This window comes from Ascaphus truei, chromosome 14, assembly GCF_040206685.1.
Source record: "Ascaphus truei isolate aAscTru1 chromosome 14, aAscTru1.hap1, whole genome shotgun sequence".
NCBI classification, from domain to species: Eukaryota; Metazoa; Chordata; class Amphibia; order Anura; family Ascaphidae; genus Ascaphus; species Ascaphus truei.
In genome coordinates, this window is record NC_134496.1 from 27,227,467 (window position 1) to 27,243,918 (window position 16,452).

Genomic DNA, 16,452 nt, shown 5'->3' on the forward strand with positions numbered 1-16,452 from the left:
AGGGCAGCGTCCTATCTTGGGCCTCCCTAAGCACTTACCCACTAAGCTAGTGGGGAGTTGGGGCCTACCTGGTGTGTAGGTACCTATATGGGCAGGAGCTGCACTCGCTCCCCGAACCCTTCCTTCCCTCACAGCCTCCCTGACTCCAACTCTCTGTAACCTTCCTTTCCCAGCTCCCACTAATGTAAGTGGCAGGGTCCCTAACCTGAGGGCTGCCCCTGGCAACACTCACCTTACTGGGGAGCTGAGCTATCTCGGGCCCTGGGGGTGCTGGCCTAGTACAGGGAGTCCCTGACTCCTGTACCCTACCTCCTTCCCTGGGCTGCTCCGGTCTCTCACTGCCCAGCGTGCCTGCAACTGACAAAAACCCTGTCTGCACACAACATTGTTGCAACTCTGCAGCATGAGAATCTGCCAGCTCTATTGGCTTCAATGATGCCTGTGACCAGGGTGAAAGTGCAGTCCCCAGAGGCTGCTGGGAATTGTAGTCCTTGGCACAGCTCTTTCCTATGGGGACCGCGTGCACGATCTTTACTGCGCATGTGCGACGCTGTAATGGCCGCCGCTACGCTTAACTGCGCCTGCGCAACCTCCCAGAGCTCCGGCACACTGGCGATGGCCACCGCTACCTTGGCCAACCTCTGCGCATTGCGTCGAACCTCGCGCCACAAACCAGATGGCGGTGCCGCCGGGAGAAGTCGCCGTCCCCCTTCCCCCACTGCCACAGGGGTAAGGCAGGGGGCAAAGGAAGATCAGGGGAACCGGGGGTGACCCCCTTAGACTAGCCAATCAGAGCGATGCCGGTCTGGAAAGCCGGGTAAGCGGGGAATCTGAATCTGCCAAGGGACATGCGCAAGTTTGCCACCTTAGTCCCTTGCTATTCAGATGCGACCCGCTGGGTCAGGCTCCTCCAAGTCTGGTGGGACAAGTGTTAGCCCGGACGACATCCATTCATCCCGGGACGTGGGTACTTGAGCCCTTCCCTGCTACCCAAATGGTCTTCATACCTCAGGCATCCTCTGGTGGCTTTCAACTCCGATGTCCTACAGACTTACTGGCACCTAACTTGGTAGCCCTGGCAGTCTGTCGGAACATTGGTTCTGAAAGTCCCCGCTCATTTACCGTGCACAACAGTATATACGATATTAAACAAACTGTTAATAAATATCTTCATACATCCTAAGTCTCAGGGTATGGGGAATAGAATAGAAAGCTTCACTTTATTTTCTACTAGCCTTTGTTCCCACACACTCTCATAGACATGGACTGGACTTTAAAAGTCCCCTCACAACCTTATAATTATGGTTGGAGTGCCCATGAACCCCAATACATGGTCTGGGCAACCTGGGCATTAACTCGGTATCCCCCTTAACCTAGGGACCCCTTATAGTTACAGGGACACTTTACATCCCTTTGCCCTATTACCTTTCTGGGCTGTGCTGAAGAAGGGAACCCTAGCGATGAGTCGCACAAGCGTTTTCAAGGGGAGATATTGCCGGGACAATGTGCCTACATGTATCAAGGAATCAGACCTGATCACATTCTGACAACAAATTCCTCCGTAAAAAAAAACCTTGAAACTCATACCCTAGCAATCCCTGCTGATAGCATCCCTGGAAAGGCAAAAACGTAACATTTCTTTATTGTCGCCACATTTCTGATACTCTTGAACACCAATACATGGATCAGAAGTGACCAAACAGGCTTAAACCTTCATTGTGAGTCTGGTTACCCCCTCACCGTCACAAGTGGGAATGAGGGAGAGGGGTGGAAGAGAGGGGGAAAGAGAGAGAAGGGGGAAAGAGAGGGGAACTAGGGAAAGGGGAAAGAGGGAGAGGAGAGGAAAGAGAGAGGGGGAGAGGGATGGGGGAAGAGTGGGGAAAGAGAGAAAGAGGGGGAAAGAGAGAGGGGTGAAAGGGAAAGAAGGCGGGTAAAGAGGGGAGGAAAGAGGAGAGGAAAGAGAGGAGAGGAGGGAAAAGAGAGAAACAGTGGAAGAGAGAGGGGGGAAGGGAAGAGAGAGGGGGAAGGGAAGAGAGGGGGGAAAGAGACATGGGGGAAAGAGAGGGGGAAAGAGGGAGGAAAAGAGAGAGAGAGAGAGAGAGACGAGAGAGAGAGAGAGAGAGAGAGAGAGGAGGAAAAGAGACCATGGGGAAAGAGAGGGGGAAAGAGGGAGGAAAAGAGAGAGGGGGAAAGAGGGAGGAAAAGAGAGAGAGGAGGAAAAGAGACATGGGGAAAGAGAGGGGGAAAGAGGGAGGAAAAGAGAGAGGGGGAAAGAGGGAGGAAAAGAGAGAGGGGGAAAGAGGGAGGAAAAGAGAGAGGGGAAAGAGGGAGGAAAAGAGAGAGGGGGAAAGAGGGGAAAGAGGGAGGAAGAGGGAGGGAGGAAGAGGGAGGGAGGAAGGAAGAGGGAGGGAGGAAGAGGGAGGGAGGGAGGAAGAGGGAGGGAGGGAGGGAGGAAGAGGGAGGGAGGGAGGGAGGAAGAGGGAGGGAGGGAGGAAGAGGGAGGGAGGGAGGGAGGAAGAGGGAGGGAGGGAGGAGGGAGAGGAGAGAGAGAGAGAGAGAGAGAGAGGGAGAGGAGAGGGAGAGGGAGAGGGAGAGGGAGAGAGAGAGAGAGAGAGAGAGAGAGAGAGGAGAGAGAGAGAGACCTGGTTGAACAGAGCGAGGGGAAGCGGGGGGGGGGGGGGGGTGGAAGGAGCGAGGACCCCTTTCTCTGCAATGAAATCTAGGATTCTTCCTTCCTTTTTTTGAATTGCAGCATGGCTTGCCTGTGGTTTTACACCTCCATGCCGTCTCTATACTTTTTCACTGTATCTTTGCTCCGCCCAACCCATTTATAACATGTGACTGTGTACTTTAGCCTTATTAGCACAGATAGTAAGGGACGTCTGCCAGGAGCAGTCTGAATGGGATCAGGATCTTGTAAGGTTGAACACAATCCCACACTGTGAAATCATGGGTTTCTGGTGCAGGAAAGAACAGTGCGGATGGATTTACCCCACAATACTGCTCTGCCTGTATGGATTTTTTACCTTCATGAGGCCTTCAGAACCCTTTCTAATCCCATACCTTACTGGACCAGAACATAATCTGACTATTGAGCAGGTATGTCTCAAAACACACGATTGTTAGAAGCATGAATGGTTTAGTGATAACTTCCTTGCCTTGGAAATGAGTGGCAAACTTTCAAAGTGTCAACTGCTTTAGTAAGTCACATACAGTATGATGGGCTTGTGTCTTTTTTGAACCTCATCTACTATGTAACTATATCACTTTATGCCCCTATGTTAGACAGGCATTTACTATGTATGTAAAATATTATGCACAGCCCTACACCCATTGTCAACGCTTTAATAAAAATTCCGGGAAGCACCATTATCTTTTAAAGATTATCCGGGAATATAAAGTGATGTTTGTCAGACTGAGAACAGAGTGAGAACAGTGATGTGTGCGCAAGTTTATCGAACAAACGGCTGGCTTTGTCAGAGTTTACAAGTAATTTCTGTGAAATGATGGTGTTATTGTGGCACAAAGTGTGCAGGTACATTAGGTTTGTAGCCCATGAATTTACCATCTGTTTAATAGCAAATATCCATCTATAAATATATCCGCATAACAAATGTAAACATCAGTGGACAGCCCTATCCTATATGTCAAATTTTTGGCATTTTGCATTGGATAGACATTATGTAACACCTAACTTAAAATCAATAATGCAGCAAGAACAATAAGTATAATTTCATGTAGTAACAATAATGGCAAAAATGATCACATCCAGTAGTTACCATTCATACAGTAAAGCACAAGAATATTTACAGGACTTAATCTTGCGGATCTTTTAATGAACTAATCTGTTTAATTAATATAAATTAGACAGATAATTGTCTAAATATCTTTAGTTTTCTAAACAATGTATTATTTTTATTGGCATAGTAGATTACTCACACACTATTCCCTTTGTGTCCACTCCCTTCCTTCTAGAGCAGGCCCGCCAAACTCAGGATAGCTTTGGGGGCAATTCTTAAGTCCATCTGCAAAAGACTCAGACGGCACCAGCAACAAATGAAAAAACAGTCACTATAACCACACTTTTTCTTGAGTTTCCCTTAATTAAAGTATGTAAACGTCGCTAGTATCTCTCTCCCATCCCCCTCATCCCCCCATCTACCCATCTTCCCTTCCCCCCCCATACCCTCTCTCTCCCTCCGCCCATCACCCTGTCTCTCCCCCATCCCCCCTCACCCCCCATCCCATCCCCCCTCTATCTCCATTGCCACATTCAGAGACATTTCTAGAGAAAAGGAAAAGGTAAGTGGCCCTAAGAGAGAATGGATGGAAGGAGGGGGCAGGAGGGGGGAGGGATGGGGGTGGGGAGGGCAGTTGGGGGGGAGGGTTGTCTCACTCACTCAGTCTTACTCCTCTCTCTATCACTCTTCCCCACCTATCTCAATCTTCCCCACTCTGCCCCCTCTAACTCCCTCTCCCCCGTCTCTCATTCTTCCTCCCCCTCTTTCACTCTTCCCCCCTCTATCCCACTCTTCCCCATCTCTCCCACTCTATTTCACTCTCCCCCCTCATAGTTTTCCCCCATCTCTCTCACTCTTCCCTCCCATTTCCTCTTCTACCCCCTATACCCCTTCTCTGCCCTCATCCCCTCTCTCCCCCCACCCCCTCTCTCCCCCCACCCCCTCTCTCCTCCATCCCCTCTCTCTATCTCCATCTCCATCTCCCCATCCAGAGAAGTCTGTGGAGAAGAGGAAACAGAATCCTGGTAAGTGGCCCTGAGAGAGGGGGAGGGGTGGGGGTGGGGAGGGAGGTGGGGGGTCGGCACTTTCCCTTCCCTCCCTCTATCACTCCCCTCTGTGTCACTCTTCCGCCCTCTATCACTCTACCTCCCCACTATCACTCTTCCCCCTCCCCATTATATCACTCCCCCTCTATCTCAGTTCCCCCTTCTATTTCACTCTTCCCCTCTCCCTCTATATCACTCTTACCCCTCTCTCACTCTTCCTACCTTCTCACTCTTTCCCCCATTTCTCTCTCACACTTCAGCCCTCTCTTTCCCTCCCAACACACACACATAATACCCCCCTCCTACACAATAGCCCCACTTCGCACCACAATACCCCCCCACAGTATCCTGCACCTCCTCTACAATACCTCCCACCTCCCCCACAATACCCCGAACTCCCTCACAATACAACCAGCCACCCTCCCCAAGAGCCCCACACATTCCCGCTTTCTCAACAATAGCCCCACACTAGTACGCCTCCTCCACAATAGCCCCACCCCAGCCCCCCTCCCCCACAATAGCCACAGAAAATAGTCTTAAAGAATATGGTACTTATCATGAGTAGCAAAAACCCATAAAATATACATACACACATACACAAATACACAAATACAGGCAGTCCTCCGTTACCCAACAGAATCCGCTCTGGAAGTAGCGTTGGACAGTGAAACCATTGTAAAGTGAGTCTCATGTTAATCAGTGTCGGTGAGCGTTGGATAACGCATTCGGCCCTTAGGGTGGCATTGTAAAGCGTTGGATATGCCATTCGTTGTAAAGTGAAACGTTGGATAACGAGGACTACCTGTACCCACACAAATAAAAGCAAACAAAAGCAGCTGGCACTCCTCAACAATAAATATTATTTTCTGGTGCATGTTCCATAAGCATAAACAGAACAAAATGTTTCCCCGTGGGAGAAATCAAGGAACAGCACTCTATTGTAAATGCAAAAAAGGAAAACCTGTCTTTAAGAATATTTACATAAGTGTGCTATGTATTCTTAAATACAAGTTTTCCTTTTTTGCATTTACAATAGAGTGCTGTTTCTTGATTTCTCCCACAGGTAAACATTTCAATATATATATATATATACACACACACACACACACACACCTTGACAAATGCACTCCCACACTCGCCACGGGCGAGTGCATTTTGGCCGCTGTCGAGTGCTTACTTGCGGCGGGGTCCGGCGCGTGGTGCGGCGATCTCCATCTTCTCCCCTGCAAATTGTACTCTTTCCCCTGCAGGTCCTGAAAAAATGGCCATGCGGCACCAAATGACGCCGCGTTGCCATACATATATAGATATAGTAACACAGAAAGAGAAGGCCGCTCTGGGGTCTATAATGAAAAGAGAACTCCCTAAAGATGAGAAAAATTCTAAGACAATACTAAATGGAAAAATGTTAGTTCTAATGGTGCTATGAGGTGTATAATATGTAGAAACGAGCAAAGAACTTCCAAAGTAAGCACTCAAGGTATATTAAAAAAAATGAGAAAGGTTTATTTAAGAGTTTAACACGCATAAAACATACTAAAATGGCTAAACGTCCACCAGTAGACAGAGAGATACAGGCAGTCCTCGGTTATCCGACACAATGTGTTACTCAAATTGGCGTTGGATAGCGAAACGTTGTAAAGTGAAACACGTTTTCCCATAGGAACACTGTTTAAATGAAAGGTTCCGTTCCTGAAGGCATTTTTTACACTAAAATACACCAAATATTTTATGCAGGCAATAAGATACACAGCACAAACATAAATTATATAGTGTATATACTGTATTATATATATATATATATATATATATAATATAACATAATAAATAATATATGGTATAATATAATATTATAATATATATATATATATACGCTCTTACGACGCTTTGCAACGTTGTTTATAGACATATATACATAAACAACGTTGTAAAGCATCATAAGAGTGTTGGATATGCCGTTTTGGCGTTGTATAAATGAACATAGGTATGCATTGCACAGCGTTGGATAAGAAATTCGTTGTTAAACGAAGCGTTGTAAAACGAGGACTGCCTGTAATGTTCTACAGTATAAACTTTCAAGCTAACAATAATTCTAAATATAACACCCTTCCAGAGATGAGAAAAACTCTTACATGTAGATTCAACAGGGAAACAGAGATAAGTTCCCTGCTGGAATCTAGAGCGGCTGGTCGGCAGGCATATACATTACTAGTACAGTATTCATGAATACAAGGTTCAAACTAGACACGCAAGAGATATGCAGATACTGAAACTAATCTCCAGATATGGTAAAGTAATAACCAAACATATGTAATGCAATATGGGTACTGATAGCGGAGTATATATAAAACACGTGTTCTCTCCAACCAAATAATCACTACCATACAGTATGGCCCACAGGTAAGTGTAAGTGACAGCAGGTACCGCAATCATAGGGCAGAGAAAAAACGATTATGATCTCCAGTTCTTGAGAGTTCATATCCATGGAGCTCAATCGTTAGAGGGGTACCGTTGATCCGCATGCACGTCCATACGCGTCACGCGTTATCTGTGTAGGAGGGGACGTTGCAAGACCCGCTCCAATGCGCGTTTCGCTGCGGCTTCTTGTGGGGGCGTGGGTGACATCTAAGGAGACCAGTAATATATCCCCTTCCCAATTAGAGAGCAGATCAATCAGAAAACCTGCTGTATAATTGTGTATCTTTAATGACCCGTGCCCATGGCTTGTCCTGCGTCTGCATCCTGGTACGAATTTTGGAACCTTAAAAAAAGAGTTATCCGACTCTCTGCCTGTCTCCAGTCTGGTCCCGCATCTCACTGTCCGATGAATCCACATCAGTGGTACTATAGGCCCTTAGTGTAGTAGACAGGGCATTTGTGGTCTTACGATATCTGGATCCCCTTTTTTCTTGATGCCATTTGTACATATATCCCGATCTCAGATCAGTCAAATCCCTCAGGCACGTTTAGCCTTTTTAGTATTTTTGATGCTGTATGTATATGTATATAAACAAAGAAAATGCTGGGTGCACTCCAACTAGCACTAAATACAAAAGTAAAAATATACTTATCAATAGTCCGGATGCTTACAGATGGACAGGGAACACCAGCCAGCCCAATAAATATAGAAAAACAAAAAGAACGATTCCTGCGCTCCTACCAATTAGGCTAAAATAAAATAATAATCTCATGAAAAAGGGTATTTGGTTAAACCCTTTGGCCAAAGCATTTATAAGCTTGCAATAAAGCATGAGTTTATGTTAGTAGTGCAATTAAAATCTGGCTAAAGCCAGTAACATACTTACCTGTACTATGGAGGTAAACTGGGTGCACAAATTCCCTGGTGTGAATATAATAAAACTTACACATATATATCTCTCTGTCAGCCTTACACATTCACCTACCATTCAATGGAGGGTGGTGTCCAGACGGACACTGGAGTGTAATATACCTGCACTAATTGGAAAATTGGTAGGGGTTCAGTAACTGCTATGTAAAGCAGATGAGCCAATAAATATACAAAAATAGAAAATCCGCAGCACTCACAAATAGAAAAAGGTTATTTATTCTCAGTAAATCATCAGGCAGTCAGACAAGCTCCAGAGCGACGTACGTTTCAGACAACAAGGTCTTTTCTCAAGCTCACAGAGCTTGTATATGACGGCGACTGAAGGAGGGGAAGTACAGGAGAAGACGGGAGAGGCACGGCAGAGGAAGCCGACACCGGACTACCTAATAACTAAACGCCGAGTCCTAGTGCTGAATGCAGCACCACAGAATGTGAATGGGATTTATCCCCAAGTTTTATATGTGTTTTTTTCCTTATTAAAATAATCTGCACCATAGAGGGGAGTTTGTTTGGGTTCTTCTCATCTCTACAGTTTTTTCTTCAATTTACATGAGCGTTTGGGAGTACTCTCGAGGATGAAGCACCCACCCTGATTTGGACGATTAGGCTTTTCTATTTTGTTTAATACAATTGGTCATTTTTTATTATTGGTCATTTTTATGGAAATGTTGTACATTTATAGCGCTTTTTGGAAGTTTTTTTGTACATATAATTTTTGCTTGTACTCTAGATCAACATAGTCCTGTCTGTTAAGTACAATTTTTAAAATAAAAAAAAGGGGTTGAAATTCATGGATCAACAAAACCTAAAATATCTCCAACATCCCACAGTTGTGTCATTCAATGGTTAAATTGGACGAAAGTAAAAATAGATTAACGCTGTATGTATTCTAGCGTGTAGAGTTTCCATCTTAAAAATATGGAAGATGTCAACAAGTATTGATGACAGCGTCCAATCTTTCGCCCTCTTCAATAAAACTAATTGTGTAAAATAATATTAATAACTTTTGTAGGAACCGATATTTAGTTGGTATGGTCACAAGTGAATATATTAATGTTACGCACCCGTAACATTACAATATTTTTTGAGTCACCCAATGATGCCAACTGCCAAGACTTATTTTTGTTACACAACCAATTTAAAAAAAAAAAAAAACAAGGTGTGCACACATTATTTACTGACCTCATTCTCCGAATTTGCGAAGGTAATTGGATGTGAATTTCAAGTTCGTCAAGTCTTCATAATCTGCAGATGTCCTAATTTAAAAGGGAAATAGTAAATTATCAGACACAGCAATAGAAAGGAATTAATCAGCACTGCCAATACACCAAACTTCACCCGTCGTCGGGTTCTTGCGTTTGAGGTCACTAGAAGAAAGTGGGTACTAGTGATGTTATGGTGACGTAATAGTGCAGCATTGAGATCCTACACCGGAATATTAAAGTTTCATTCAGAATGTCTATCCCTGACTCCACCCGACCCAGTGTGTAACATTTATTTTTATTTGCATTATCAGAAGACTGGAAGTAACTGAAAGAGTACTTATCAAAGTCTCCCGGCTGCACAAATTCAGTAGCAGATTTTTTTAATCAAATAAACAGTTTCCTAGTTCCAATAAAACGTCCTGCTTTTCACTTATATATTTTGCCCCCGTTTGCAGACAGAAAATGCTGATACAATGTTGAATGTTGATATTGAACAACCTCACGTGTGATTTACACCACATCTTATACTGAATGCTGGTAATATGGATAAAAGTATATATATATATATATATATATATATATATATATATATGTATATATATATATATACACAGGGGTCGACAAATCACCACAAAATCTACTCGCCGAAGAACAAAATCTACTCGCCACCTAGTACCAAACGTGTGCTACTTGGGCCAATAGGAGCTCGCCACGATGTTAAATCCACTCGCCCGGGGCGTGCAAATGTATAGGTTTGTCGAACACTATATATATATATATATATATATATATATATACACACCAATGCACAGCCGGCACACCATTTGCAAGTAAATAAATAAGTTTTGGTAAGCAAACAAACAGGGTAATAACCCACTACAAGCGCTAACCTACACTATTGCAAAAGGAAAATAAACATGTGAATAAACGTGATTATCAACCATTAAGTGAATTGTGATAAAAAAAAGCTGCCATGGGGAACTACAAATAACAGATCATTCCAAACCTGATAAAAAATAAACAACCCCAAAATAAGTGTTCCCGGCGCTAGTGCTACAGTCCAAGATACCGTGATCCAATAAAGACAGTCTGGAATACAGGACTTCTCTGAATAGGTGGATGAACTGATGAATAAAGTTCCAAATGGGAAAGGGTGTCCTTAGGGTGGAATCCTCACTGATTCTGAAATAACAGAAACAAAAGGGCACACCAATTGCGCAGTATGTAAAACCACAAGTCCCTATCTAAAACTACAAAACCCTACTTTCAAGATAATATCCTGTTGGTACAGGGGAGAGAATCTGTATTTGCGTCTCGTCTGCACACCGTGGAATATCGTGTGCAGACGAGACGCAAGTACAGATTCTCTCCCCTGTACCAACAAGATATTATCTTGTAAGTAGGGTTTTGTAGTTTTAGATAGGGACTTGTGGCTTTACATACTGCGCAACTGGTGTGCCCTTTTGTTTCTGTTATTTCAGAATCAGTGAGGATTCCACCCTAAGGACACCCTTTCCCATATGGAACTTTATTCATCAGTTCATCCACCTATTCAGAGAAGTCCTGTATTCCAGACTGTCTTTGTTGGATTACGGTATCTTGGACTGTAGCACTAGCGCCGGGGACACTTATTTTGTGTTTGTAAATAAGTTTTGGTGCTTATCCCATAAAGCAATAACAGACCATACGATACTGGTTGCAACACGACATCAAGGGACAGCACACAGGTAAGTAAATCATAAATTTTCTATATTTGATAGAAGACACAAAAACCGACGTTTCGGTCCCCCAGTGGGACCTTTCTCAAGGTGGTCCACCACCTTGATAAAGGTCCCACTGGGGGACCGAAACGTCGTTATTTGTGTCTTCTATCAAATATAGAAAATATTGTTGCAACCGATATCACATGGTCTATATATATATATATATATATATAATTTATTAAATTGCCTATGCTTTCCCTTTTTCCTCCTAACCACGTCTTTCAGTGTTAAATCCTCAAGTTTCAGAGAATTCTTGACTTCAACTCTTTTCTGTGAGGCACCTGAAAATGGCGGCCAGTGCAAATATCCAAAGAAATTCATAATGAGTGCAAGGTGTTACAGATATATATATATACTCTTATGGAACCCTTTTCTCTGACCGAAGGGTTAGTAATTCCAGATTGTTTTTTCCCACTTCAGGTAACAAACTTGGTTTTCCCAGTGTGGACGTACAGCTACCTTGCGATCCTTCTTCCTGTATTGCTGCTCACAGACTACCTGAGGTACAAGCCCGTCATCATATTCCAGGGGCTGTGTTACATCGCAACATGGATCATGCTCCTGTTTTCCCGCGGAGTACCCGCTATGCAAGCGATGGAGTTCTTGTACGGCATGGTGACTGCTACCGAAGTGGCCTATTACTCCTACATATATAGCGTGGTTGATATTGAGCATTACCCGCGGGTTACCAGCTACTGCAGGAGTATCACACTGGTGAGTTTCACCATTGGCGCTGTTCTTGGACAACTCTTGGTGTCCTTGGCAGGTGTTTCTTACTTTTATCTGAATATCATTAGCCTGACATCAGTCTCGGTGGCTTTTGTGTCTTCTCTGTTTCTACCCATGCCAAGCAGAAGCATGTTCTTCCATAACAAGGCTGTGGGAGACGCCACTCAAGCATCGCCGTCCGAAGAGCAGAAGTCACCCAAGGACCAGACGCTGGAATCCAGCGGGAATTCGGCACAGGACTCCCCATCGCGGACAACTGAGCCCGAGCTGGAAAATATAAGCAGTCGACACTTTTTTAGAGTTCTCTGGCAGCTATGCAAGGACTTAAAGGAATGTTATTCTTCAAAGCAGCTCATCTACTGGTCTTTGTGGTGGGCATTGGCGACGGCCGGATATAACCAAGTGATAAACTACGTTCAGGTTTTATGGGAACATGTCGAGCCCGGACGGAATTCAACAGTATACAATGGCGGAGTGGAAGCCGTGTCAACATTTCTCGGTGAGAATATTATCATATTGCCATTTTAAAAATTAGATTCTAAAGTAATTACATGTTGTTTTTTTATTAACATTGGAAAAAAGCTATTAAGATATACATTAAACTTCGATTGTTAGGTGATGTATTGTATTGTATGTCTTTATTTATATAGCGCCAAAAGTGTACTCAGCGCTTCACAAAGAATACATTACAGGGAATTATAATAATACATTAAGTGCAGCAAAATCAGACAATAGGAATGGAAATCCCTGCCCCGAAGAGCTTACAATCTAAGAGGTTTGATGGGGAACTTACAGAGACAGCAGGTGAGGGAATAAGTGCTGTATGATTTGTAGCCCAAAATGAAGTAGAAATTATTGTATTGTTGTACTGTAATTTAATTGGATATTTTAAGGGGTAGTTCACCCTAGGACCAAAGTGAAGTAGTCACATTTGATTATGGCCTATATATACTAAGCAGTGCTACTACATTAGACACCTTTTTGTGCCAGAAGACACATAATCTTCCATTCATTTGAATGGGCTGAAAAGTGTAATTTAACACTGGAAGATGTTTTATAGAACAATACCGCTCATTAAATACCGGCCTAAATGTAGGTTGTTGACACATTAAAATCAGACAAATATTATTTTGAAAAATACTTTTAAACTGTTAACGTTTCCACAGTAAGCCAAAGCTTTGGAGGGGTTTTACAATCTTAATAAGTACAAGTATTATTTTAAAGGCAACAAAATCTGCATCCAGCACACTTCAGGGGTTACAAGTTAATGTGGGTGAATGTTATGCAATTTTAGGTGCTTTGTCATCATTCTTGGTTGGACACGTGAAGGTGGACTGGGACAGGTCTGGGGAGCTGGCGCTTGCGATCTTCTCAGCTGTAGATGCTGGAGCTTTGTTCCTTATGGACTACACCAAGAACATATGGCTGTGCTACACTGGGTACCTGATATTCAAAGCCTCGTACATGCTACTCATTACCATCTCAACGTACGTACAGGAGCCTCATTTATCTTAAAAGTAGAGACAAGACATATAGATGCAGAGATGTCACTTTCAAGTACTCAAATCCGTGAGATTTAGAGGTTCTGAGCAAAAAAAAATGCATTTAAAGGGGTGACGGTCCTCAATTAGACTGTTGAAGTCCATCACAAACAATCAGTGAGACTGACTTCATACCAATAAGTTGACATCTAGATTCATTTCACATTTATATTATTTTTATTTATTTTTTACAAATGTACCAAAAAAACGGTCCATTGAAACGGCTGGTTGCAAATATTTAACACATTTACGAACTTAGGTTAAAGACTTCATTGGCTTGTGTTTATTTATGATATACATATCGTTATCTGACAGCATGACTCATAGACTGAGCTTCAGGTTGGGGTGTGTGTGTGCCATGCGTTGACCTGTACATCTCATTTGCCGTTCCATCACTAGATTCCAGATTGCCGTTAACCTGAGCATGGAGCGCTACGCACTAATGTTTGGGCTCAACACCTTTGTTGCTCTGGCTCTTCAGACCATTCTGACTGTCATCGTCGTAGATCCCCGGGGCTTGGAACTGGACATTGTCACTCAGGTAGAGTGTGTGACATCTGTATTATCTGTAAAGGTTCTGCCTAAAATGTGCCACCAAAATGACCCAATGATGTTTAAGGGGTCAGTCCTTCCTAGGACCAACATGTACTAATGGCAGTGACATGTTTAAGGGGTCAGTCCCTTGTGCTAATGTCAGTGACATGATTTAGGGGCCATATCTTTGCGAGTGATGCCTTTATTAGAAACAATCTGAGTCAGTTAACATGATGAGCTGAGATTTTGGAGAGGTTTGATTTCCTCTCTGCTTTATTTTGGGGGTTATTTCTATAGACGCCCAAGCGCCCTTTTGGGCTGTTTTTGGACAAAGATCCCCAGAGAGCTAAATGATGCTTAAAAAAAAAAAATCGCTATAAAATGATTCATTTTCTCTCTATATTTTTATTAAGAATATGTATGAGAGGACCATATTCCCAAAGAAAGAAATGTAGATTTTATGTGAAGTGGCTTTAACCTATTCTGTAATTCAGGGCTCTCCAATTTGCATCCGCGAGGGGACCTAATGTGGTCCTTGCACTCTCTGCTCCTGCTAATTTCATACTAGTAGCTTAGGCAGGTACAGTAAGTGTAGTGTTTCACACAAACTCACTTGTAAGTTTAGGTAATGTAAACATATATGGTACAGATGTCATAAACGCTTGCAAAATGTTAAAGTATAATCATTTTAAAATCTTTAAAATGCACCTAGAATGACATTACAATAAGCTTGTGGCCCTTCTTCTACTAAAGGTTTTCTGATCTGGTTAGGGTTGCCACGTGTCCAGTTTTGAAATGTACTGTCCTGCATTTGGACACTGTCCAGTAAAAAAAATTGAGGCAATACTGGACATGTATGTGTCTGGTGTTACCTCTCTGGACATAGTGACCTGACCAGCTTGGGGGGGAGGGGGGGAGGGGAGCATGGGATTTCTCTGAGCAGGGAGAGAGCAGGGCTGTTGCTAGGGGCTGGGCAGCTTCCTCCAGCATTACCCAGCAGCAGCCAATCGGGAGGAGGTGTCAGGAACCTAGCGTTGGGGCCAAGGAGAGGACGAAACAGCATGGAGAGGTGAGAGGGTGTGTGTTGAGCATGTCGCTCCTTTCACCATTGTGTCCAGTATTTGTGGAGGAGTCATCTGGCAACCCTAGATCTGACCCTTTGGAGAACTAGTTAAAAGGAGTCTTGTTATACTATATAACTGCATGGTCACAATTTTACCTTTATGAGACAAATTTGGATGCTGAAAGGTTATTACACTATCACGCGATGTGTGACAGCTTTTACAGGACATAATAGACGTATTTCTCTCTTCTCCCGCAGTTTCTGGTTTACGGATGCTACTTCGCAGTTATTGCTGGAATTTTCTTTGTGAGGAGCTTGTATATTCTAATTTTGCAGTGCTGCAAGAAGTCCGAAAATGAGCCAGGAGGTGAAATCCATCTGCACACAGAGCTATAGCCAGCATACTCCTCACAGAACCCCGATACTCATCAAAGGTGCTCTGGGCTGCAATAAAGTGAACCCTTTCTCCACACTAGCTCGTAGTTCACTGGATGTTGTGAAATGTTTAAAGAACATAAAATAAGTTATGGTGGGAAAAAAGTGTGAAAAACCTCCACCTTAAAGTGTAAAGCAAATAAAAATACCACTTGTTCATTAATGACCTTGAGGTTGGGATAGAGAGCAAAGACTCCATCTTTGCTGATGACACTAACTTGTGTAAGGTAGTAGAATCAGAGCAGGATGTAATTTCTCTCCAGAAGGACTTGGATAGACTGGAAACTTGGGCAGGTAAATGGCAGATGAGGTTTAATACAGATAAATGTAAGGTTATGCATTTGGGAAACAAGAATAAATAGGCAACGTACAAATTAAATTGGGATAAATTAGGAGAATCCTTGATGGAGAAGGATTTAGGAGTGCTTGTAGACAGCAGGCTTAGCAATAGTGCCCAATGTCATGCAGTAGCTGCAAAGGCAAACAAGATCTTATCTAGAGAGAAGGAGCGGCTCAGTGAGTAAAGACACTGACTGGCACTGAGTTTGAAGCAGGTTCAATTCCTGGTGTCGGCTCCTTGTGACTTTGGGCAAGTCACTTTATCTCCCTGTGCCCCAGGCCCCCAAAACATAGATTGTAAGCTCCACGGGGCAGGGACCCGTGCCTGCAAAATATCTCTGTTAAGCGCTACGTAAAACAGGCACTGCTATACAAGAACATGCTATTATTATTATTATCTTGCATTAAACGGCCAATGGATGGTAGGGAATTATGCCCCTTTATAAAGCATTAGTAAGACTACACCTTGAACATAGAGTACAATTTTGGGCACCACTCCTTAGAAAAGACATTATGGAACTAGAGAAAGTGCAGAGAAGAGGAGAGGCTAGCTAAATTAGATTTGTTTAAATTAGAAAAGAGGCGTCTAAGAGGGGATATGATAACTATATACAAATATATTCGGGGACAATAGAAGGAGCTTTCAAAAGACTATTCATCCCAAGGGCAGTACAAAGGACTCTGGGCCATCCCTTAAGGTTGGAGGAA

The 16,452-nt window shown here is 43.4% G+C and overlaps 1 protein-coding gene and 1 long non-coding RNA gene across 2 annotated transcripts; one reads left to right on the forward strand and one right to left on the reverse strand.

The window, feature by feature from the left end:
• Positions 1–2,691: 2,691 nt before the first annotated feature.
• Positions 2,692–15,498, forward strand: LOC142465836 (thiamine transporter 2-like). Its single transcript, XM_075570167.1, has 5 exons — positions 2,692–3,099; positions 11,524–12,331; positions 13,127–13,319; positions 13,773–13,914; positions 15,229–15,498. Exons 1-5 carry the CDS (start codon positions 2,950–2,952, stop codon positions 15,364–15,366), a joined length of 1,431 nt encoding a protein of 476 aa, XP_075426282.1. The 5' UTR covers positions 2,692–2,949; the 3' UTR covers positions 15,367–15,498.
• On the reverse strand, positions 5,884–13,522 carry LOC142465838 (uncharacterized). The gene is made up of 3 exons (XR_012787991.1): positions 11,881–13,522; positions 9,318–9,391; positions 5,884–6,039 (listed from the first exon to the last, which is right to left on the reverse strand). It is a non-coding gene; the product is annotated as an uncharacterized LOC142465838 (long non-coding RNA).
• Positions 15,499–16,452: the final 954 nt, after the last annotated feature.